Source organism: Chrysemys picta, chromosome 2 (genome assembly GCF_011386835.1).
Source record: "Chrysemys picta bellii isolate R12L10 chromosome 2, ASM1138683v2, whole genome shotgun sequence".
In the NCBI taxonomy this organism is placed as follows: domain Eukaryota; kingdom Metazoa; phylum Chordata; order Testudines; family Emydidae; genus Chrysemys; species Chrysemys picta.
This window is the reverse complement of record NC_088792.1, coordinates 136,473,741-136,497,899: the sequence shown is the minus strand read 5'-3', so window position 1 is coordinate 136,497,899 and position 24,159 is coordinate 136,473,741. Positions and strand designations below refer to the sequence as shown.

The 24,159-nt window shown below is 43.5% G+C and overlaps 1 protein-coding gene across 1 annotated transcript in view; it reads left to right on the top strand.

Moving 5' to 3' along the window:
- Positions 1-24,159, top strand: part of DNAH5 (dynein axonemal heavy chain 5) — a 315,641-nt gene that overhangs the window by 245,069 nt on the left and 46,413 nt on the right. Inside the window, exons 61-65 of the mRNA XM_065584236.1 lie at positions 453-590; positions 3,826-3,961; positions 12,878-13,194; positions 17,771-17,926; positions 18,394-18,576. Coding sequence (XP_065440308.1) covers positions 453-590; positions 3,826-3,961; positions 12,878-13,194; positions 17,771-17,926; positions 18,394-18,576 — 930 coding nt within the window. The remainder of the gene's footprint in view (positions 1-452; positions 591-3,825; positions 3,962-12,877; positions 13,195-17,770; positions 17,927-18,393; positions 18,577-24,159) is intronic.

The following is a 24,159-nucleotide window of genomic DNA, read 5'->3' as shown; positions in this document are numbered from 1 at the left end:
AGTACTGGCTTGTTAGTACTGTATTTTAGATGAGATGGTTGATTATCTCCTTTATACTTTGAGGCCTTTCAAAGAACAGATTGATACTCAATAAGAAGGAATTAGAAGGACATGATCTGAGCATGGAATAGCTATAGGTCTGGGATGTTTATATTTGAATTCAGAAATGTGTTCTCTGTACACATGTAGTCTGAGAAAATGTGGAGGGTCATCTGAGTGAAATGCTTTATCCCCTCCTGCGAAGTGTTTTATCACAGAATTGCAGCTGAGAATTGTAGCAGAATTCAGTCTGTCAGACAATTGAATTGAAAGGATTCTGAGTAATAGCTTAATTATACAGAGCAGTTTAGATTTTAAATATAATGCTATGAAGCTTTAATTGAGATGTGCTTTATATCAAATGCTTTGAAACATTCTGTGTATGATTTGCTTTGCATATGTATATTTTGTAGGCTAATTTGGCAGTCCAGGAGAATCGCCTTGCCACTGCCATGCTAGATCTGCAGAAAGCCCAAGCAGAGTTGGATGACAAGCAAGCTGAATTAGATTTTGTACAGGCAGAATATGAAAAAGCCATGAGGGAAAAACAGGTGCAGTATTCCTTACATTAAGATACTCTTTGACTGCTTTAGTCACTGATACTATTTATGCAATCACAAAATACAGTGCATCTCCTCAAACTCACTACTGTCCTTTGAAATGGAGAATTTAGGGAACAAAATTTGAATTTTTTGGGGACTGTAGTAGTTCCGGGGTGGGGCTCGTCCCTTCTAGGGGTGCCTGGGAGCCAGGCCGCCCCGCTACAAAGCTAATAACAGTTTAGGGCTCAGACCTTTGGGCAGGGATTGAGCACACAATTAACAGTTCAGGGCTCAGGCCCTTAGGCAGGGATTGAGCACACAATTAGCAGCCCCGGCCCTAGATCAGGGCGGGGCAGCAACCCAATAGTCAATCAGCAGCCCAGGCCTTGTAGCAGGGGCTGGGTCAGTTTGTGATAGCCCAGGCCCTAGGTCAGGGCGGGGCAGCAAACAAATAGTCTGTCAGAGGCCCAGGCCCCTTAGACAAGGAGGAGGAGAGACAGCCACCCAGCGCGGGGTGGCAGGGGGGAACACAAGCCCACCCACTCCAGTGTGTTCCAGCCCGGGGCCCTATCAGCAGAAGTCCGTCTGCCGCGCAGTCAGTGGGGATCCTGACCGCAACACATTGACATGGGTTCGGGGTCTGCTGTCCCCGGGCCACTTCCCATCTCCTCCTCCATGGGTACCTGTCCATCCTGAGTCTCGTCTACCATGTCCCAGATCATGGGCTCCTCCGGGCCCCGAGCACCGGGTAGGTTTGTCGCTCCCTCTGGGCCCTCGGCGGGGGGAAGCTCAGACCGCTCCTCAGGATACCAGGCTCTCGGCAGGCTCGGCCAGTCCTCCTCAGAATACCGAGCTCTCGGCAGGCTCGGCCAGTCCTCCTCTGGATACCGGGCTCTCGGCAGGCTCGGCCAGTCCTCCTCTGGATACCGGGCTCTCGGCAGGCTCGGCCAGTCCTCCTCTGGATACCGGGCTCTCGGCAGGCTCGGCCAGTCCTCCTCTGGATACCGGGCTCTCGGCCAGCTCAGGCCCACGGGAGCTCGGGCACCAGCGTCTGTCCTCTCCCGCTGCCGGCCCGCTACTGAGCGTTGTGGCTTGGCCTTTATACTTCCTGTCCTGCCCCTTGACTTCTGGAGGGCGGAGACAGGCGGTGGTGGCTCCGCCCACTCTGGCGGCTGTTCTGGCTCTTCCCTTCCAGGGGCGCCTGGGAGCAAGGCCACCCCGCTACAGGGACATCCTTCTTTTTTTTTTTTTTTTTTTTTTTTTCTTATATACTTTCCTGGCCTCATTAAAACCCACTGTGTATGTAGCACAAAGCTTCATGCATTGAACACTGCATTTGTTACATGAATATGTGAATATTTCTGTGCACAGATATTTGAAATTGTGGACTTTAAGCTCCCAGGCTGGCAGATGTCACCCACCATTCACCAGCACTTAACATACATGTGTACAGTAAAAAAATTAAAACAAAATTCAAAGGTTCCCATGAAGGGGCACAACCAGAATTTTCCTAATGAAGGGCCAGAGGGTGCTGGTTTGGGTATTTAGGGTCAAGCATGATGCGGAGGAGGGGGAATTACATATGAGAGTCTCCCTGAGGTTGTCAGATCTGCCTGAAATTTTAATTCAGAGATAGATTTTTGTGACAGTGTCTCGGGGGCAGTAACTGGGTCCCCTTTGGTCCCTCGTATGCCATGCACAATGACATATAGGAGGCATCCCTATCCCCAGGGGCACAGATGGAAGCTCCCCGCACTGCACAGTGGTATAGGATCTTCCCCTTCTAGGGACCATCTCATTAAGTCCTCCTCAGCCCTGGACTCCTCCCACCTGTTCCAGCCCTGGGGTTCCCATGATGGATCTGTGGTCTGTATTGCTCCAGCTGCTCTGTGCTGCAGCTTCGGCTGCCGTCGTAGCCACAGAGAAAGCTCAACCATCCAGCTTGACTCAGTAGCTCCATCCTGGGTTGGGGTCGCCACAGGTGTGACCAGAGTGCATGATCCTGCACACAGCACCTATGCCATAGAGTTGTCCACTAGGGGAAGGGACCAGGAGCCACTGGGGTGAGTGTGTGTTCTCTGTGACCCCCTGTGAGATGTATCTCTGGGGGTCTGAGCCATGGGCAGGGCTAGGCAGCATGCTGTAGCCTCTGCCCAGAGTCCTGACTGTGTTGTTGGGTGGCAGTGTTTATGGGAAAGGATGGGTCCTGTTGTGCCCCTGATCCCTTATATACAATTGTATGGAGCAAGCCCAAATATGCATCCATTCTTTGAAGTTAATGCATAGTGATGGAGCATTTCAGTTTTACGTGCTATGACTAAGGCCACTAGGACTAAGGTCACGTTTTAGTCACGGGTATTTTTAGTAAAAGTAATGGACAGGTCATGGGCAGTAAACAAAAATTCATGGCCCGTGACCTGTCCATGACTTTTACTATATACCCCTAACTAAAACTTGGGCCGGGAGGCCATGGGTGCTCGGTGGGGGGCAGTCTGGGGATGCCGCTGGTGCTGGAGTGGAGGGTTGCCCGGGCCCCCCGCTGGTTTTGGGGGGGGGGATGCGGGTGACGGCATGCGGCCCAGGATTTCTGCCGGTGCTGGGGACGGGGGAGGATGGCAGTGCATGGCCTAGGCCCCCTGCTGCTGCTGGGCGGGGGAAGGTTGGCAGGGCTTGCAGGCTCCCTACTCGTCTCTGTGTGTCCCTGCAGCTCCTAGGGCGAATGGTGGTCAGGGGGGCTCCGTGCGCTGCTCCCGCCAGAAGTGCCAGCTCCGCAGCTCCCATTGGCCAGGAACCGCAGGCAATGGGAGCTTCATGGGCGGAGCCTGCGGGCACAGGCAATATGTGGAACCCCCTAGCCCCTCTGCCTACGAGCTGCAGGGACATGCTGGTGGGAGCCAGGGAGGCCCCCCCCCAGGTAAGCGCCACCCCACACCCAACCCCCTGCCCCAGCCCAGAGCTACCTCCCACACATCCAAACTGCTGATGCTGGTCCAGGGGCTGCCCAGGTGCGCAGCCCCTGAGCCAGTACCAGCTGCTGCAGAAGTCACAGAGGTCACAGAAAGTCACGGAATCCCTGATTTCTGTGACCTCCATGACAGACACGCAGCCTTAACTATGATACTTGGCATATGGTAATGCAGTAAATATTAAAGTACTATTTGTGAGTCATTATGCCATTAAGAGTTTAATTAAAAGTAGGGTTTTCCTTCCACTTCCAATCAGTGTTTTTTTGTGTGGTCTGTAGACCTTACTTGAAGATGCAGAACGTTGCAGACATAAGATGCAAACAGCCTCCAGTCTTATAAGTGGTCTAGCAGGTGAAAAAGAGAGATGGACTGAACAGAGTAAAGAGTTTGCTGCACAAACTAAGAGGCTTGTGGGTAAGAATAATTTTTCATTATACAGACTTACTGTGAACTCTCCCTGTGACTATGAACTGAAGTGAAACTAAGGTCACCTGGGTTCTATTCCTGCCCTGCAAGTGGCTTCTTTGGGTGACTTTGGACAAGTCACTTAACCTCCTCTGTGTCTCAGGGCAGGTCTTCACTACGGGGGGGGGGGGGGGGGGGGTCAATTTAAGATACGCTGAAATCGACCTATCGGAGCTGACTTACCCCGCTGTGAGGACGGCGGCAAAATCGACCTCCGCGGCTCCCCGTCGACAGCGCTTACTCCCACCTCCGCTGGTGGAGTAAGAGCGCCGATTCGGGGATCAATTGTCGCGTCCCGACGAGACGCGATAATTCGATCCCCGAGAGATCGATTTCTACCCGCCGATTCACGTGGGTAGTGTAGACCTAGCCTCAGTTTCTTTAGCTCTAAAATGAGGATAAAGTCTAATTCTCTTTGTAAAGCACTTTTTGTCATCTTTGGGTGAGAAACACTACATAAAAGCAAGATGCACATAGTAAGGTATAAAATAGTTTGTACAGCATATAAAACTAGTGGTAACTCATGATACTTTCATGCTTATATAGTAATATTAGGGAGTATAATCTGTGGACTGCAGCTAGTAGAGGGTGACATGTGAATGATGACTATTACGGAAGCAGCATAGTTTGTATAGCTAAAGATGTTAAGATTTGTGCCTGAAATAGAGATTAATTGTTCTGTATGAATAATAGAGTGTATCCTCCCTACACATAGACCACTTATTCTTCAAGGATAGAATAACTTTTTGGACAATTTTCCAATGAATACTTTGAGTTATAAGTATATTTACAGTAAGTAACCTTCTTCAGATCCTGCTAGTAAATTTGTGGTTTTTGAGATTAAAAATAGATTTTTCTATACTGTAAAAATTATAAGGAATAAACGACTTTGAAAGTTGACCACTTTGCTTCTATATATTTACATTATTGCTCATCAGTTTCTCTCTACACAATGATAATCTTTTAAAAAATGTTTGTCTACTAATACTGTTGCCATAATTTTCAGAATCTAAACTTTTGATTTAAAAAGAGTCATTAACCGTCTAGTCTTGGTTGTAAACTAACATGATAGTGTTGCAGGATATTAGTGTGGTGGTTGGTGGAGTCCTGATGGTGGGGGACTAGTGCTTGGGGACTGGTACTATATTGTGTGAAGGTTGAACTCACTTTTTTATTTTCTTGATTTCTATAGTTTGCACCGCTGGGTGGAAATAACTTTAACTACTTAACAGTTAACTGTTTTGTTATTCTTGCGGGGCATTTGGATTGGATTTAGTCTTCAGTATCTATCAAAGCTCTGAATCTATGATACCATCCAAATAACGCAAGGAGATATAAAGCACCTTTAAAAATACCAGTTTCACAGGTGTTAAATTTTTCTTCTGATAACATGTAACTTCCATGGCCATGATGTGTGCCAGGGTCACTGGGAAATTAATGGGAATGAACTCAAGCCCTTATGCTCCAAATACCCAAGCCTCTGTTTCTTGAGCTGGAAAATAAATTCATTTATCCACTGCAAAAATGTGGGTTGAACAGTTTAGATCCTGTCCAACAGAGATCACAGATCTTAATGATTACATTAGCATGCCATGTAGATAACTGCTGTGGAATTAGAAAAATCATGGATACAACTGAACATGTTCCTTTTGTTGAATCAAATCATGGGTGCCTGGAATATATCAAAACATAAGGGTATTCCCTGCTTTCACTCCCATTACTGAAGGAGACACTGGAGCTATGTCTACACTGTTACAGCTCTGGCATGTGGGGCATGGGTAGCTACATGCCAAAGTGAAAAGCCAGCTGCATCCATACTGTGTTGTGTAACTATATCCGTCAGTGTCAGGCTCTGGCAGGGGGAGGTAGCGGGGAAATACTAGGCAGCACCCACTTTTGGAGCCTTCCACTGCAGTGGGGAAATGCTCTGGCAGCAGGGAGGCAGTGAGATGAACACTGCTAAAAATAGCAGTTAGATGGGAGAGACACTGCTTGAGCATGCAGAGACCCCATGTAATATATATATACCATAAGTTCTGGCATGTCTTTGATCACGTAAGCAGTGCCTCACCATCTGTGCTATTATTTATACCTGTGATAGGGTGTGTGTGCAATATGTGCACTCTACATGTTGCAGTGAGTGAGTGTGCAGTGTAGATGTACCCGGGGATGCAGTATTTTGTGCACACACCTCCCTGTTTTCTCAGGCTAGGTTGAGCTCTCTGCACTGAGCAAGGATGTGACTGGGGGAAAAACTCTGCTCTTCCAACCTCTTGCCAATAATAGGCACTGTGCTGTTGCTGCCTCCTGCCTGGGATGTCTATTTCTCCTGCATCCTGGCTTTTCAGTGTTTCACTGCAGAGCAGGGAGAGGGGAAAACCCCCAAAGCTGACAAAGACCATCAGCACCAGACCTTCCCCCACCCTGAGGCTAAAGATTAATGACTATGAGAAGCAAGACAAGAGAGTGACCCTCCTCCACCTTTAAGTGTGGGGAGTATTTGGCTGGCTGGCTGAATGAAGGGACCAGTGCTTTAGGTCTGGGGGCAGGGAGGGGGTGGAGATGAAAACTGTTGCAAAAGGGGACGTGGTTGCTGACTCACCCCCTAGGAATGCAGGGTTTAAAAGGGGAAGCCCTGCACCGGAAGCTCTGTTTTACACGGAGCAGTCTTGGGGGCAGCCAAACATCCTTGTGGCGGATGACCAGTGCAGGTACTCCATAGGGAAGGTATACAGTGACCAGACAAATGGCTTGGAAAAAGACTTAAAAAGAGGTGTTTGTTAAAGGAGTGAACAGGGACGGTTGGGGACTTCTGTGATTGGTATGGCATGGAGCCAACCCCCCCATTCGTATAGCCCACTTTAACCCTCCTACGAGGGGGGTGGATTAGGGTTACCATTCGTCCGGATTCCCCCAGACATGTCCGGCTTTTTGAGCTAAAAATAGCGTCCGGGGGGAACTTGTAAATGTCCGGACTTCCCCCCTCATGCAGAGCGCGCGTGGCTAACAGGGCAGCCGGCCGGATGGTGCCACTTACATGGGGCTCCGACAGCCCGAGAGAGCCCGTCCTCCGCCTCCCCTGCAGCAGAGCTCCCTCCCTCCCTCTCCCTGCATTCGCAGATCGCCTCTGCAGTCTGAAGCTCCTCCCCCACTGCTGCCCAGCGTGCCGGAACGAACGGCTCAGGCCGTTCCTGAGCAAGCTCAGAGACATTAGGCGCAACGCCAATAACAAGGGGGCAAGGAGGTCAGAGAAGGGGCAGGGAGGTTCTGGAGGGGGCAGTCAAGAGATGGGGGCGGGGTCAGGAGTTCAGGACGGGGATTTCTGGGGGTGGGGGTGTGGATAAGGTTTTGGGCAGTCAGGGTACAGGTAGGGTCCTGGGGGCATTTGGGGGGGGGTCTTAGGAGGGGGCAGTTAGGGGACAAGGAACAGGGAGGCTTTTTCTCACACGCCCGTTAGAGCTCGACATTATGCTGTTTGGGACCCCTCTTTGAGGAAAGCCTCTGGATTGCAAGTCCAACCGCTACCTCCTCGTGGTGAGAGTCGGTAACTGGCTTGGATAGCCAGGCGGATTGCGGAGGACGAACCCACATCCCACATTCAGTGGGGTGTGGGACGGGGTTGGGCAGCCCCATATGGTGCCACATGGATGCCCGCCTGGTAAGGGTAGCCTCCCCCAGGTACGGGCTGACTCCCCCTGGTAAGGGTTTAGATTCCCCCTGGTAAGGGTAGCCTCCCCCAGGCACGGGTTAGTTTCCCCTGGAAAGGGTTAGTTTCCCCCTGAGAAGGGTAAATCTTTTAGCTATGGAAAAAAGTAATTTATATTTTTATACCGGATTGGCGCTGGACCGGGTTAATAACGCCCCCGCTGTTGGCTTTGATGCCCCGGCCGACAGTGTTAAATATATTAGGGGTGTGATTAGGGTCGCTGGACCAATGGATAAAATGGTGTGGACTATATGAAGTCTCATGAGAATGAGAGTGAGAATCAAGTCCTCCAGTGGAGCATGGAGAGGAGGTAGAGGAGAATGTTTGTGATGATCGTGGTGAGGAGATTTTATCTATCTTACCGATGGTTTTTACAAGGGACACTTTTAATGATTTAACTATGGACAGTTTTAATCCAGATTTTAAGTATTTAAGTACATTTGATGATCCATATGTTAGGGAATTGGGATATCTTAATGCTCATTTAGTTAATGGGTCTAGTTTATTAAATAGTTTTAGACCAAGTACTGATTTTAATAGGGATCGTAATAAGGATCTTAACAGTACTGGTAGTAATATAATATATTAGAAAGTAGTTCGTGGAAGGATGGGGTTTTTTATTTAGAGTATCCCGTTGATAGTTTTAATTGTCCAATATGTCCCCAGATATTACCAACATTTGGTAAATGGGCCAGACACATTAATGTGGTTCATAAAGTAAAGCCATACGAGTTGTATGTAGTAAATGTGGAAAATCTTCTCAATATCGTAATATAGCTTGCCACTACCCCAAGTGCATACCCAAGAAGGCGGATACCCCAATGAAGAGCCATATGTGCTCGGTCTGTGGGCTTGGTTTTCATACTAGATCTGGATTGAGCCAACACTGTAGACATAGACACCCTGCTGTGAGGAATGAGCAAAGAAAAGAAGATATGGCTGCTAAAAGTAAGATCAAAGAGGGATCGATTAGATCTCGTATATGGACCAAAGATGAGGTTGCGCAGCTTATACAGTTGAAAGGAAATATATTGGAAAAGGAATATAAATAAATGTATTGAGAGCGAGATGAGGGACCAAAACGAATAAACAAATATCAGATAAAAGACGAGAATTAGCAAAGAAGAAGTTAGTGGTAACAGGAGATAGGAGGAAGTGACTGAGGTAGAGGATATTAGAGTAAATATATTAGAAATTCCGCCCCCAAGAGAGAGGATTTTCCCACTAAAAGGACATCCAGAAGTGGATTTAGTGGAGAAAATATGTAAACGGGGAAAACAAAGTAGGGAGGGAAGAGAAATAATAAATAGTTTACGGGAAATTGAAGGATTATTAAAGGAGGATTTTAACAAAAGCTCTCGGATGGGCAATGTTGGAAAAATTATGTTATTCATTAGTAGAGGGAAAGGACCCTAGAAATGAAAGTCAAATAGAGTTGAGGAATAAAGGAAAAGGGAAGATGAGAAAGGAGGGGAGAAGGAAGCAATTTAATGCAAGTAGGAGATATGCTACAAAGAAAGCTAAGTATAAATTCTATCAACAATTATTTGATAAGGATAGAAGAAGATTGACTCGCATTATAATGGGAGAGCCAGATAAGGCTAAGTGTGCTATCCCTATGAAAGAAATTGAGGAATACTATGTAAATATTTGGGAACAATTGGACATGGTAATATGATAGGGTGGCCATCATCCACAGAGAATGCGGATAATGATATATAGTCCGATCTCTGTGGATGAGATTAGAATAGCTTTAAGAGAAATAAGAAAAGGTAGTGCTCCTGGCCCAGATAAAGTAAAAGTGAGCAATTTGTGGGATATTTTTAATTTAGACTCCTTAATACTTACAAAAATTTTTAATATATGGTTTCTAAATAGACAGGTACCAGATGAATTTAAGAAAAATAGAACGATTTTAATACCAAAGACACAAGATGAGGAGGAAATGAAGAAGTTAACATCTTGGAGACCATTGACAATTGGGTCAGTTTGGATTAGAATCTATACCAAAATATTAGCAAAAAGACTGGTGGAAACAGTTAAGATATGTAGTAGACAAAAAGGGTTTATATCCGCCCCTGGGTGTGAGGAAAATATTGCTATATTAGATAATTTGATTAAAGGGGCTAAACGAAATGGGAATGAAATTGCAATAGTGTTTGTAGATCTGGCTAAAGCATTTGATTCTGTGGGACACGGACATATAATAGCCGGGTTGAGAAGATTTGGTATAGATGAACATTTTATAGATATTATTAGGGACCTTTATGATAATTGCACAACAAGGGTGTGGGTGGGTGATGAAGCTACTGAGTCTATTTTAATTAGGAGGGGGGTCAAGCAGGGTGACCCGTTGTCCCCAATTTTGTTTAATATTGCTATGGATCCCCTTTTAACTAGATTAGAAGTAGAAGGAAGTGGTTTTTATGTTAAGGGTAATAGTGTCACGTCATTGGCTTTTGCCGATGATGTGGCAATTTTAAGTAGCTCATATAAAGCAATGATCAAAAATTTGGGTATCTTAGAGGAGTTTTGTAAAAATACTAATCTCTCTGTTAATGTGAAGAAAACGAAAGGCTTTCATATTTTAACTAAACGTAAAACCTATGTAGTTAATCCTAAGGATAATTGGCAGATAGGGTCAGAGGAGATTGAATATGTTCAACCAGGGGATTTTGAAAAATATTTAGGAGCTAGAATAGATCCCTGGATAGGTGTAGGGGGACCGGTACTTAAAGAAAAATTGAAAGATTGGAGTGAGAATTTAATTAAGGCCCCATTAAAACCGGCCCCAAAAATATTAATTTTATAGACATACATCTTACCGAAGCTATTTTATAATCTTCTTTTAATAGAACCCCCTTTTAATCTTTTAGATGATCTTGATGTGTTAGAAAAATAGTTAAAGAGATTTTACATTTACCTCAGTGTACCACAGATGGGATATTTTATTCTAGAGGTAGGGATGGTGGTTTAGCTCTCACTAAGTTTAGTGTGCAAATCCCAAATATGTTAATTCGTAAATGGAGGAGACATATTGTCTCGAGAGATGATTGGATGGACCTATCTTATCTATATGCAGGAGAAAATCTTGTGGATAAAATATTGTTATTTAGTGCAGTAACATCTCATCCCAAGAAATGGAGGGAAGAGGAATTTTTAAGATGGTCGGAACTGAGATGTCAGGGAATAGGGATAAAATATTTTAAAAATGATTTAATTAGTAATTCGATTTTTAGAAACTCTAGTAAAGTTAAATAGTCAGCGTATATCGCAGCATTGCAGCTTAGGGCAAATATTTATCCTACTAGGGAGACATTAGCAAGAGGAAGAGGAGGTGTGAATGCTCTTTGTAGATGGTGCGGGTAAAGTGCGGGAGACTGTTCCCCATATCTCAGGACAATGTTATAAGACTAAGAATGCTAGGATAAAAAGGCATAATAGAGTAGTGTCTGCAGTTGTAGATAAGGTTGGTAAATTAGGGTGGAAGGCAATAATAGAGCCCCATTTGAGAAATAGTAAGGGTGAGTTAAGAAAGCCGGATATTATATTTATGAAAAGCAGATACAGCAGTGGTGGTTGATGTTACAGTGCGATGGGAGGATAATGCCGGAAGTTTGGAACAAGCCCACAGTGAGAAGGTGGCTTATTATCTTGAGTTAGAGGAAGAAATTAAAAACTTAACGGGAGGTAAAAATATCCACTTCTTTGGTTTTGTGCTTGGGGCGCGTGGCAAGTGGAGTGAAGGGAATAATGATTTGTTACAATTATTGGGAATGGACAGAAGTAAAAATTTTAAGGAGAGTGTATGTAGACTTGTTTTATATTCCACTATTGGTATGATGGCTATATTCAGTGACAGGTAAAGATCCCGGAGTTTCCATTCCGTGTATCTTGCCAAAACTAAATTTTAGCTATTTTGGTTTCCAAGCTCTAAATCTTCATATTTTTAATATTGTTTTGAACATTAACATATTTAGTGTTATTTAATATCTGTCCTTCAATAGAATGGTTTTAACTATATAATAAATACTTATTAATGGATGAAATTCCAATTTAAATTATTAGTTTATTTTTTTTTTTTAACTACTGGATGTGGATGCGGACTGGCCGCGTATAGTAACCAGGAAAGGGCAGGTAGTCACGCCTGTACATAAATAGGGGTGGGGTTCTGGAGGGCAGTTAGGAGCAGGGTTCCCAGGAGGAGGCAGTCAGGGGACAACGAGCGGGAGGAGGGTTGGGAGTTCTGGGGGGGGCTGTCAGGGGGTGGAGAGTGGTTGGATGGGGCATGGGAGTCCCGGGGGTCTGTCTGGGGGTGGGGGTGTGGATAAAGGTTGGGGCAGTCAGGGTACAGGTAGGGGGTACGGTCCTGGGGGGCATTTGGGGGGGATCGTGGGGCAGTCAGGGGACAAGAGGCAGGGAGGCTTAGGTAGGGGGTGGAGTCCTGGAAGGCAGTTAGGGGCAGGCGTCCTAGGAGGGGGCAGTCACGGGACAAGGGGCGGGGGGAGGGTTGGGGGTTCTGAGGGGGGGAGTGGGAGGGGCAGAGGCGGGGCTAGGGCAGGATGGGGCGGGGCCAGGGCAGGACGGGGTGGGGCTCCTCCCGTCCTTTTTTTGCTTGCTGAAATATGGTAACCCTAGGGTGGATGGTAAAATCCTGGCAATGGATTTGCTGGAGAGACCTGGATGGAAAAATGGGGGGAGCTGGTGGAAGCCCCCCAGATAATTATGGAATAAACATGGGGTTACTTGTACTGTACACTTTTATCTGCCGGGTAGTCCCAGACATCTAATAATACTGTTGCGGCCTAATTAAACCCATGTCAAATGTCTCCGGTCCTTCTTTTGTTATAGCCAGACAACAGACCCTTGCTGGTATGATACACTGGGAATTTTCAGAACACCTTTGAAAAACTATATTTTTTAAATGGTCCCAAAGTCTCAATAAAATCATGAGGTTAGAATTAGGAAAAAAAAACATTTTCAGTGATATTTTGCACACAGCATAGTCAAGCAAATAAATCTGCCCTTCCACAAAAAATTATACTGTAGGTCCTGTTGGAAGCTTTGCCTGTCTCTCTTGTTTGTTTCATCCAAGCACATGTATTACCCTAACAAAGCTGTCACAGTGTTTCAGTATCTTGTGCTTTTTTTTTTTTTAGGAGATGTGTTGCTGGCTACAGCTTTTCTATCGTATTCTGGTCCTTTTAACCAAGAGTTCCGCAATCTGTTGTTAAATGATTGGCAAAAGGAAATGAAAACCCGGAAAATCCCATTTGGCAACAACCTAAACCTTACAGAGATGTTGATTGATGCTCCGACCATCAGTGAGTGGAACCTCCAAGGATTGCCAAACGATGACCTATCCATACAGAATGGAATTATTGCCACGAAAGCAGCTCGTTATCCTTTGTTAATTGATCCACAGACTCAGGGCAAAATTTGGATTAAAAATAAGGAAACCAAGAATGAACTTCAGGTAACTTGAATGCAGACATTTCATACCCTCTAGTAGCTCTTACATAGCGGCCCAAATGCTTGGCTAATAGGGGGGGTTCAGGTTGTAGCTAGCAATTATAATGCTTATATACTACCTACGTTGCATAGAATCATAGAATAGAATATCAGGGTTGGAAGGGACCTCAGGAGGTCATCTAGTCCAACCCCCTGCTCAGAGCAGGACCAATTCCCAACTGAATCATACCAGCCAGGGCTTTGTCAAGCCTGACCTTAAAAACCTCTAAGGAAGGAGATTCCACCACCTCTCTAGGTAACCCATTCCAGTGCTTCACTACCCTCCTAGTGAAAAAGTTTTTCCTAATATCCAACTTAAACCTCCCCCACTGCAACTTGAGACCATTACTCCTTCTTCTGTCATCTGGTACCACTGAGAACAGTCTAGATCCATCCTCTTTGGAACCCCCTTTCAGGTAGTTGAAAGCAGCTATCAAATCCCCCCTCATTCTTCTCTTCTGCAGACTAAACAATCCCAGTTTCTCAGCCTCTCCTCAGAAGTCATGTGCTCCAGCCCCCTAATCAATTTTGTTGCCATTTGCTGGACTCTTTCCAATTTTTCCACATCCTTCTTGTAGTGTGGGGCCCAAAACCAGACACAGTACTCCAGATGAGGCCTCACCAATGTTGAATAGAGGGGAATGATCATGTCCCTCGATCTGCTGGCAATGCCCCTACTTATACAGCCCAAAATGCCGTTAGCCTTCTTGGCAACAAGGGCACACTGTTGACTCATATCCAGCTTCTCGTCCACTGTAACCCTTAGGTCCTTTTCTGCAGAGCTGCTGCCTACCCATTCGGTCCCTAGTCTGTAGCAGTGCATGGGATTCTTCTGTCCTAAGTGCAGGACTCTGCACTTGTCCTTGTTGAACCTGATCAGGTTTCTTTTGGCCCAATCCTCTAATTTGTCTAGGTCTCTCTGTATCCTATCCCTACCCTCCAGTGTATCTACCACTCCTCCCAGTTTAGTGTCATCTGCAAACTTGCTGAGGGTGCAGTCCACTCCATCCTCCAGATCATTAATGAAGATATTGAACAAAACTGACCCCAGGACCAACCCTTGGGGCACTCTGCTTGATACTGGCTGCCAACTAGACATGGAGCCATTGATCACTACCCGTTGAGCCCGATGATCTAGCCAGCTTTCTATCCACCTTATAGTCCATTCATCCAGTCCATACTTCTTTAACTTGCCAGCAAGAATACTGTGGGAGACCATATCAAAAGCTTTGCTAAAGTCAAGGAATAACACATCCACTGCTTTCCCCTCATCCACAGAGCCAGTTATCTCCTCATAGAAGGCAATTAGGTTAGTCAGGCATGATTTGCCCTTGGTGAATCCATGCTGGCTGTTCCTGATCACTTTTCTCTCCTCTAAGTGCTTTAGAATTGATTCCTTGAGGACCTGCTCCATGATTTTTCCAGGGACTGAGGTGAGGCTGACTGGCCTGCAGTTCTATTTTTAAAGATGGGCACTACTAGCCTTTTTCCAGTCATCCGGGACCTCCCCCAATAGCCATGAGTTTTCAAAGATAATGGCCAGTGGCTCTGCAATCACATCCGCTAACTTCTTTAGCACTCTCGGATGCAGCACATCCGGCCCCATGGATTTGTGCTCATCCAGTTTTTCTAAATAGTCCCGAACCACTTCTTTCTCCACAGAGGGCTGGTCACCTCCTCCCCATGCTGTGCTGCCCAGTGCAGCAGTCTGGGAGCTGACCTTGTTCGTGAAGACAGAGGCAAAAAAAGTATTGAGTACATTAGCTTTTTCCACATCCTCTGTCATTAGGTTGCCTCCCTCATTCAGTAAGGGGCCCACACTTTCCTTGACTTTCTTCTTGTTGCTAACATACCGGAAGAAACCCTTCTTGTTGCTCTTAACATCTCTTGCTAATATTTTGTTGCATGCAGTCAGTGTACACTCTAGGTAGATTTAGCATTTAGCACTAGCGCAAATTCTCCCCTTTGTTACCTTGTAACCAGGCAAACCTGTTGGTTTCAGTGGGCTTGCTTGAAGCATAATCCAATGAAGAATGTGGCTGTTAGTGTGCAGATGGAAGACCTGATAAATTCTACAAGGAAAATGTTGTATGCCATTAACCCTAGGAAAATGAAAATGTGTATGCCATAGTTTGTTCTCTTATAGACTCATAGACCAGAAGGAACCATCATGATCATCTAGTCTGACTGCAGGCACATTGCAGGCCACAGAACCTTGCCCACCCACTCCTGTAATAGACTCCTAACCTCTGGCTGAGTTAATGAAGTCCTCAAATCATGATTTAAAGACTTAGAGAATCCACTCTTTACACAAATTTAAACCAGCAAGTGACCCATGCTCTATGCTGCAGAGGAAGGCGAAAAACCCTCAGAGTCTCTACCAATCTGATTTAGGGGAAAATTTGTTCCCAGTCCCAAAGACAAGTTAGTTAGACTCTGAGCCTGTGGGCAAGACCCACCAGCAAGACAGATGGGAACAAATTCTCTGTAGTAACTCAGAGCCCCCCCCATCTAGTGTCCCATCACTAGCCCTTGGAGATATTTGCTGCTAGCAGTTGCAGATTGGCTACATTCCATAGTAGGGAGTCTCTTCAGACCATCCCCACCCACAAATTTAGCAAGCTCAATCTTGAGGCCAGTTAGGTTTTCTGCCTCCACTGCTCCCCTTGGAAGGCTGTTCCAGAACTTCACTCCTCTGATGGTTAGAAACCTTCATCTAATTTCAACGCTAAATTTGGTGATGGCCAGTTTATATCCATTAGTTCTTATGTCAACATTGACACTTAACTCCTCCCCCACCCTGGTATTTATTTATCCCTCTAATGTATTTATAGAGAACAATCATATCTCCCCTCAGCCTTCTTTTGATTAGGCTAAACAAGCCAACCTCTTTGAGTCTCTCCTCTCGTAAGGTAGGCTTTCCATTCCTCTGATCATCCTAGTAGCCCTTCTCTGCACCTGTTCCAGTTCGAATTAATCTTTCTTAAACGTGGGAGACCAGACTGCACCCTGCATTATGCTGATGTACTAAAAAATCAGCAGACACAGCATCACACTATTCCATAGCTTTCTGCTGAATTGGAGATAAATAGCCATTATTGTTGTTTTATTTTATTTTATTTTATTATCATTATTCTTTTATTAGTGTTGCACCTAGGAGCCCTAGTCATGGACCAGGACCCCATTGTGATAGGTGTTATACAAGCACAGAACAAAAAGATGGTCCCCACTCCAAAGAGTTTACAATCTAAGTCTAAAACAAGAGACATCAGATGGATACAGACAGATGGGAGAGTACAAGGAAACAATGAGATGATATTGATCAGTATGTTGGCAGTGGTCTTAGCGTACCAGTGGCCTAATGGTTGAGTTTTTTGTAGACATTGTGGCAAAGGAGTTTAAGGGGAATTTGAAGGTGGTTAATGATGTAGGTTTGTGGTTATTTAGAAGGAGCGCCTCCCAAGCATGAGCCTTGTATTTATCTGTAACTGGTACCTGAAAACTGTTCTGCATCTCTTATACATTGGTAACAATTGTATAACTAGTGATATTAATGAAGTTTTACTGGATTTGAATTAGACAAGAGCAAAGAAACTAGACTGTGATGATTTACCTTATTATTGGTCTTGTTTTGTTGGGATGAGAAAAGCAGCTGAGTTTTAAGCTTAAAAAGCAAATCTGATGCATGATTTGTACCATGCAAAACATTTTATACAGGAAGAAGTTAAATTTAGGATTGGGTTTACCACTGCTGTATTCCACTTTACTCTAGTGGAATTAAACCTATGCAAAACTGGAGTCCCATGGTGATGAATCAAGTGGTTGAACTTTTGGAACAAGTTTATGAATTTGGGGGGTGAGACTCTCAAAAATGCTTAGTGTTGGCCTAATTCTGCTCCCACTGAAGTTAACAGAAGTTTTACCCTTGACTATAGTTGAGTGGGAAACAGTTTTTCTGGCCCACACATATTTTCAAGTAGAAAATATTTTCCTCTCTTGAATCATGATAAAAAGTCAAAATTGTGAATATATTTGTAAACCAAAAACCAGATTTTTCATTTTCATTTCAGGTAACTTGAAAGGTTTTGTCTTGATAATTTTGGTCAGGTTTGATTTTGACCTGTTTTCTTTTTTAGTCTAGCTTACATTTCTAAATAAAAAGTCATTCAAACTATAAAAAAAATTGATTTTTTTTGTTTATAAAATGTCAGTGTTTTGTTTTGACATGTACAATTTTTTTCTCAACTTTTTTCAGGTTGTGAAATTTGTCAGAATTGACCGTGTTTCACAATGTCAGTTAATTGGCAGTTTTCAACAGAAAAATGAGCTGAAAAATTCCCAGCCAGCTCCTCATGGAGAATGAGAGTAGTTCAACTAATATTGAGCATTCTGAAATCACACCCCTTTTCCTTGATCTTGGTCTTTAGCTAGTGTCTCTTTCAATAACATAACCATAGTAAACATACTAAAAACATTTTCTTTTACCACTGCTCTCATAACGAAGTGAGGCATAATATACTGGCTACATGGTTTATTTCTAGATCACATATCTGAATCACAAGTATTTCAGAAACCACTTAGAGGACAGCCTTTCTCTTGGAAGGCCACTGCTGATTGAAGATGTTGGGGAAGAGCTTGATCCAGCATTGGATAATGTTTTGGAGAAAAACTTCATCAAAACTGGTTCTTCCTATAAGGTAAAAGAAGAAAATATAACTGTAGGGGAGTGCATTAAAATGTTAAAATAATGCTAATTCTGTACAGCTATGATAGCCTTATGTTTGGATTTGTGGATAGCCAAGATATTTAAACCCTGCATTTTTCTTCTTCTGTTAGTCTTAAACGGGATTATAAGCATTAGAAGAAAATCCTATTTAAAACCCCATTGTGCTGTATTGTAAATTAATTATTGCATGCATAATTGTGCAGAAATTACAGAATCAGACAAGTTTCTGAACAAGTAGTTTGAGGCACGGCATGGATATTATCTTTGCACAGTTTTTTAATATAGAATTGGCTTTTTAAGTTAGATCTTTCCAAAATGCAGTAGCAGAAAAATTTAACTTGTGTATTCTGAACTATGTTGTAAGAATGTGACCCTTACTATCAGTGCTTTTCAATTCATCTGTCTGTTTCATAATATCTCATTGTGTTTTGCAATAAGGTAAAAGTTGGTGATAAAGAAGTAGATGTCATGAATGGCTTCAGACTTTACATCACCACCAAGCTCCCAAATCCAGCATATACCCCTGAAATTAGTGCCCGCACATCCATTATTGACTTTACTGTGACCATGAAAGGTCTAGAAGATCAACTCCTAGGGAGAGTCATTCTCACAGAGAAACAGGTAGGAGGAAAATAATTCCACTGTATTTCTGTTTGGTTTAGAATGAACATACATGTGTGCGTGTGTTGACAGGCAAGTTTCACTTGAGTTAAATTGATTATTCCGTTCTCTCATACTACAAGGTTACTGCTTTTCATTCTCTATGAACAACCGTGGATGCAGCCTTGCTCAGAGAGCTCTTAAAAATAAGCACAATCGTAAAACAAAGTTGATATGATCCTGAAAAAGCTCTCTTGATTCTTTTGATTAGTCTTCCCTTTACCCACTGATTAAGGTCTTCTACTCGGTCTTTCTCAAACATGCACATTTTCTATCTTTTTTGTGTGTGTGCAAAATATACTACTTTGGATTCCAACATATGGTAAATAAAGTTTTCTATTCAAAATATGGTCTTTTAAGGTCAGAGAATCTCCTTAAATCAATAGCAGTAATTAAAGGACAATGTTTTGCTTTGCTGGTTTGAAGTTCTGACTGCCATCACTTCCCACAGAGATTTAGGTTTTCCTCTGTCCTTCCACCACACAACCATAGGCTTTTCATAATATGTCCTGGTCTGTAGCCCTGGTGAGATCTTCCATGGTGCACGGTTCCTCCAGGAGCTGGTAGACCAACAGATGTTCCATGGTTTGTTTCATCACAGTCACATGTATCTGGGTCATTGGAATAGCTGCACATCCACATATGGACTTTTGTCCTATCAACTTTTGTTTGGAAGCAATTTAAAAATAGATCACTAACCTCTGGCTGAGTTACTGAAGCCCTCAAATCATGATTTAAAGACTTCAAGTTAAAGAGAATTTACCATTAACACTAATTTAAACCTGTAAGTGATTCATGCCCCATGCTGCAGAGGAAGGCACCCCCCCCCCCAGGGTCTCTGCCAATCTCACCCAGGGGAAAATTCCTTCCCGACCCCAAATATGGTGATCAGTTAGACCTGAGCATGTGGGCAAGACCCACCAGGCAGATACCTTGGAAAGAATTCTCTGTGGTAACTCAGAGACCTCCCCATCTAATGTCCCATATCTGGCCGTTTTTCTGTTTTGCTCATTTCCAAGATGGGTTTATGAATTAAGTGGTGTGCCCATGGCCACAGTTCAACTAATTCTTCATTTTCATCAATTATCCTATTGCCTCATTTGACTCTGGACTGTTAAAGTCACCAATGATCACCCATGTTTTGTTATGTTTGAGGTTATGTGGGCTACCAAACTTGACCTGTTTGGCTGATGGTTTGTAGAAAGACATGATGGAAATGCCACCAGTGTCACAGCAGTCAGGGCTTGAATGTTGTCCTTGTTGGTCACAGATGTGTTAATGACAAGATCAGGCTTTGATTAAAATGGTGCTGCCATATTGCTTCTGTGTCTTTTGATGGCCAAGTTCATCTCTAGTAACTGGAGACAGTTATTGTTGATCCATCTGCATGTCTCCTGGAGGCATAACAGCTGGCAGCTGTAGTCTGTGCACATTTTGGCTATCAGGTGGTGTTTGGCACCCAAGAGCCCTTTGATATTTGTTGATATTATCCTCAGCGTCAGCCCTGATGAGGACCCTTTTGAATGACACTGACAACTGCACTGACCTTCAGGTACAGTTGGTCGGTTATGCTGACGACTACGTCAGTTTGCAGGCATAGACATAGTGTTTGGTTATACTGTAGTGCTAGCTGTTCAGCAGGATTTGCAGATTCAGAGAATCTGACCAGGGCTACAATGTGAGTGCTCCTCCTACTGCTATGGAGATTTAGGTAACTCAGCATCTTGTAGGATCAGGCTTCAGTGTTCAGATACTGGAACCTTTTACAATCGTACCCTATTTTTTAAAAATACTCTATTTAGAAAGTAGTTTATTTTGATGTCAGATTTGGAGTTCCCATTCCCTGCTGCCAATTCTTGACCAAAGAAGGGATTTGGAGGTCTTTGTGTTGATGGTATGTGGGAGCTGACCAGCAGATCCTTGGCTATGATTGTCTTGGGTAAGCGAATGCTGGTCTCACTTTGCCTCCCACTGCAGAAGTTCAGCATGAGGGTGTTCACTGCTGAGTCAAAGTTGCTAGGAGAACTGCATCTACAAGCTAGGGTATAGCCTGCACTAATACAGACCAGGATGCTGCCTGCTCTATGGAGTATGGCAGGAATGGATGAGGTAGTCTGTGACATGCTGAGAGAGTGACACTTTGTATAGAAATGCAGGGATCTCTTTAGTCACCCTAGACTTGGAAGTGTGAACCCTTACCTAAGGTTCCTGGGTGCTGAACTGCTGAGCTATGTTGCAAGGTGGCTGCAACTAACTCCAACTGGGATGTAAAGGAGGTCTTTGAGAGAAATCATAAGAACAGTCAAGCTAAGGGAGGAAGCATTCTTTCTCTCTAATAGTTTTGTCTGTTAACCTTCAAACAAAACTTCAGGAAGGAAGCAAGTTAGGACACAAACTCAGTGTGTGCATGCTCAGTTAAAGATATGCTAGGAACTTGACCCATTCAAAGCCTTCTAACCCTTGAGCTTTCCTATCCTGCCTAGGCAGCTGTGTTTGTTTTGCACTTTACCTCTTCTCCAGGTGACAGTGGCTGCATATTCCCTCTTTCAAAATTTTACTTGCATGAGCTTAAGTTAACATGTATAAATTTAGAGATGGGTTGTGGCCTCATGGGAAAACTTCACAGCACATCACAGAACAATCTTTCTCTTTTTCTGATGGAGAAGTTGATATAAAATCATTCCAACAGAGTACTTTAAGCCAAGCATAATTTCTAAGATTTCAAAGCTGCAGTAGGTTCAGGTATATCAATCCTCCCTGCCTAAAGCCAGTCCACCCCTAAGGTTTGGGATTTACAATGGGTTATGTTTTTCATGAATGTACCATAATGTTTATTGGTTCATGACATAAAGTTGTCCGTTAAATGTAAGATCAAGTTTCTGTTTCTATAGTTTTCAGAGTAGCAGCCGTGTTAGTCTGTATCCGCAAAAAGAACAGGAGTACTTGTGGCACCTTAGAGACTAACAAATTTATTAGAGCATAAGCTTTCGTGGACTACAGCCCACTTCTTCGGATGCATATAGAATGGAACATATATTGAGGAGATATATATACACACATACAGAGAGCATGAACAGGTGGGAGTTGTCTTACCAACTCTGAGAGGCCAATTAAGTAAGAGGAAAAAAACTTTTGAAGTGATAATCAAGCTAGCCCAGTACAGACAGGTTGATAAGAAGTGTGAGAATACTTACAAGGGGAGATAGATTCAATGTTTGTAATGGCTCAGCCATTCCCAGTCCTTATTCAATCCTTTGTTGATTGTGTCTAGTTTGCATATCAATTCCAGCTCAGCAGTCTCTCGTTGGAGTCTGTTTTTGAAGTTTTTCTGTTGTAATATAGCCACCCGCAGGTCTGTCACTGAATGACCAGACAGGTTAAAGTGTTCTCCCATTGGTTTTTGAGTATTATGATTCCTGATGTCAGATTTGTGTCCATTAATTCTTTTGCGTAGAGACTGTCCGGTTTGGCCAATGTACATGGCAGAGGGGCATTGCTGGCACATGATGGCATATATCACATTGGTAGATGTGCAGGTGAAACCTCTCCAGCGCATCATCAGAGATCTACAACCTATCCTCAAAGATGATCCTTTACTCTCACAGATCTTGGGAGACAGACCTGTCCTCGCTTACAGACAACCCCCCAACCTAAAGCAAATACTCACCAGCAACCACACATCACTGAACAAAACCACTAACCCAGGAACCTATCCCTGTAACAAACCCCGATGCCAACTCTGTCCACATATCTATTCAAGTGACATCATCATAGGACCTAATCACATCAGCCATACCATCAGGGGCTCGTTCACCTGCACATCTACCAATGTGATATATGCCATCATGTGCCAGCAATGCCCCTCTGCCATGTACATTGGCCAAACCGGACAGTCTCTACGCAAAAGAATTAATGGACACAAATCTGACATCAGGAATCATAATACTCAAAAACCAATGGGAGAACACTTTAACCTGTCTGGTCATTCAGTGACAGACCTGCGGGTGGCTATATTACAACAGAAAAACTTCAAAAACAGACTCCAACGAGAGACTGCTGAGCTGGAATTGATATGCAAACTAGACACAATCAACAAAGGATTGAATAAGGACTGGGAATGGCTGAGCCATTACAAACATTGAATCTATCTCCCCTTGTAAGTATTCTCACACTTCTTATCAACCTGTCTGTACTGGGCTAGCTTGATTATCACTTCAAAAGTTTTTTTTCTCTTACTTAATTGGCCTCTCAGAGTTGGTAAGACAACTCCCACCTGTTCATGCTCTCTGTATGTGTGTATATATATCTCCTCAATATATGTTCCATTCTATATGCATCCGAAGAAGTGGGCTGTAGTCCACGAAAGCTTATGCTCTAATAAATTTGTTAGTCTCTAAGGTGCCACAAGTACTCCTGTTTCTATAGTGTGGTCTCAAAAAAAATCCCTCAACAGAGCCATAGAATAATATCCAACAAAGGCCAAATTACGAGTCAAAGGGCAAGTATGGCATGATATTCTGCAGCAACAATTACTTCTATGGCCATCTCTTTATATTCTCATCCCTAGCTCCTATTTATTTTATTTTGTTTTATTTTATTATTTATCATTTTATTTATCATACAAGCACATACAAATTTGAACAGTGAAGCATTTACATTTTAAAAGGGTCAAATTCCATACAATTCCTTACTTAGTTTATATTTCCAAATCACGTAGGGCCGAAATCCTGTAAAATACTTAGCAAGCTCATGTCTGATTAAGCCAGTGGGATCTGGCGGTGTTCAGGATCAGTTGGATCGTTGACAGTGCCTTCCAGAGTTGAGCCCACACAGCTAGATTTGAAACACTAGACACTTGAGTTTACTGGAGTTACCCGTGAAACAAATATCCAAGCAGAGTCAATTAAAATGTAAACTTAGCAAGAATGGTTTTGCGCCATTTACATCTTGGATGAAAATTAGCCAAATGGAAAAACATTTCATCCATTTGTTTCAGAAATGAACTTTTTATTTTGGTACAGATATGTTTCCTGTTTTGATGCTCAACAGATTGCCTGCTATTTAGTGTCCAAAGACATTTCATAACTACTGCTTTAGTGTGAATTACATTTTGTATTTTCAGATTGCACTTGTTCTCAGCAGTTTTTCTATGAGAAAACCATAGTTGTTCTTAATGCTTTAACTCCTTAAATCAGACTCACAAAACATTTAAATTTAATTGGGGTCAATTTGATTTTTCAGCAGTATTAACTATTACATTTAACTGACCATTACCATCCTTAAAATGTTCAACAACACCTTCTTCATCAGACCTGAATAATTCATGCCATGCTTCATGGATTTCTGTCTGCTGTCCTCCTGTTACATTTTTCATTGAATGACTTAAGTGAAATGAATTTCAGCTTCTTTACCTCTTGTCCAGAAAGCCCTGTCCTGAGAATGCTCCTGTGCTTTGGCTGCCTCCCCTTGATGAGGTATTGTTTGTATTATTCTGCAACCACAACCCTAACACTTTCTGATATGTCTGATGTTTGGAAAGAAGGA